This window comes from Brachypodium distachyon, chromosome 2 (genome assembly GCF_000005505.3).
Source record: "Brachypodium distachyon strain Bd21 chromosome 2, Brachypodium_distachyon_v3.0, whole genome shotgun sequence".
NCBI classification, from domain to species: Eukaryota; Viridiplantae; Streptophyta; class Magnoliopsida; order Poales; family Poaceae; genus Brachypodium; species Brachypodium distachyon.
In genome coordinates this window covers 11,766,095-11,767,546 of record NC_016132.3, presented here as the reverse complement: position 1 = coordinate 11,767,546, position 1,452 = coordinate 11,766,095, and the positions used below count along the sequence as shown (strand labels likewise).

Sequence of the window (1,452 nt, the reverse complement as noted above, 5' to 3'; positions counted from 1 at the left end):
GAAGGGCAAAGGAGCTGCTTTGTAGTGCAATTTTGGCTGGATCTTCTTGTCTCCAGCTAGCTCCAGATGAGATGTTTGTTTTAGCGTGTTGGCTTGCTGTTTCTAAAACTCAAATAAGCATAAGATGTACCCTGTAGCACGCGCAGCTTAACGGGCGACGCTGCGGGATCGCAGGTGGCGCATGCCAGTGCGTACTGCAGTGTTCCTAGGAAAAAAAAATGTTGCATGTATATAATGGAATTAATTGATTCGATATATGTAAGGTAGCAGCCGGTATATATAATTTCCTTGATTGAGCTTGGCCGGTCAGTGCGAGTGGGTGTGTGGTGTCATGTCCGTATAGCCGATGCTCTTCCTGGTGGTGGGAAAGACGATGAACACCACGCTGGAAAGGAATCCCGCCCCAAGCGGCAGGTTCACCAGGAGCTCCCTCACGCCCGCCCCGGCATCAGGGAAAAGACAGCTCTGTACGCTGGCGTCGGAGGCGGCCACCGCCAGGAACACCACCGCGGAGAAGACCGCATGGACGAAGTCAAGCGCCGTGATCCGAAACTTCGCCACGTCCTTGAACATGGCGCCTCGCTCGGCGGCGCTGCCGGCGAAGTTGAAAGGGTAGAAGCCCCGGAACGTGGCCAGGCCGTAGTAGAGCCTGCCGTCCCCGCGGCTGACGAGGCTGTCCGTGAAGGAGAGGAGCACGCAGGAGACGGCGCAGGTGCTGATGAGCGCCAGGACCAGGTACCTGTTGGCCGTTGTGTGGCAGACGCCGTGGTTTGTGAAGGACGGTGCCAGCGCCTGGAATGCCAGCACCGTTCCCGTCGGCAGCAGCTTCAGGAGGTCCGACGCGCCCGACAGCGTCTTGTCGATCGGCCGTGAAGGCTTTGTTGTGCCTTGAGGGAGTGTTGATTCTTCTTCTTGGGTTAGAGGCATTTGGACGTGTATGGCACTGGTGGGATCCATGACTAGCTGATCGATACGATACCACGACGGAGATATTGAGATTCTTGGGAAATTTCAGTGGTTTCGGCATCCGTTTTATACAGAGTTTATTTACAGAGTACGATCCAGCCTACAAGTTACAACACGCAACACGATATGGTTGCTGGGAGCTACACGGGAGTGACGCCGACGTACCTGAAATATTCTCGCACGCACCGGCTTTTCCGTTGGGGCATGCACGGTGTGGCTCACGTACGTAGCCTGGGCGCAATGGCAAGAAAAATAGGAGAAACGGCGGCGCAAGACACCGGCCGGATCGCAACGGATTCCTTGTTTTAGGCATTTCTCGCCAACAAGTTAAGCTTACTTGCAAAGTTTCTTCATTCATCAAACAAGTCGATTGATTTACAATTGAATCCACCTTTTGTTTTGGATATAAGTCCATCGTGAACGATGACTTGCAGGGTATGTTATCAAATGATCCTGCAGAAATTCTTAAGAAATGTGACAATTTGT

General features: G+C 53.0%; 1 protein-coding gene across 1 annotated transcript; it reads right to left on the bottom strand.

Moving 5' to 3' along the window:
* Positions 1 to 306: 306 nt before the first annotated feature.
* LOC100831528 (protein DMP2) lies at positions 307 to 977 on the bottom strand. The gene has a single exon (XM_003565723.4). The coding sequence runs from the start codon at positions 955 to 957 to the stop codon at positions 307 to 309; it is 651 nt and encodes a 216-aa protein (XP_003565771.1). The 5' UTR covers positions 958 to 977.
* Between the last annotated feature and the right edge of the window lie 475 nt (positions 978 to 1,452).

Coding starts and splice junctions, on each gene's coding strand:
- LOC100831528 (XM_003565723.4), bottom strand. CDS start 957: ATGGATCCCACCAGTGCCATACACGTCCAAATGCCTCTAACCCAAGAA.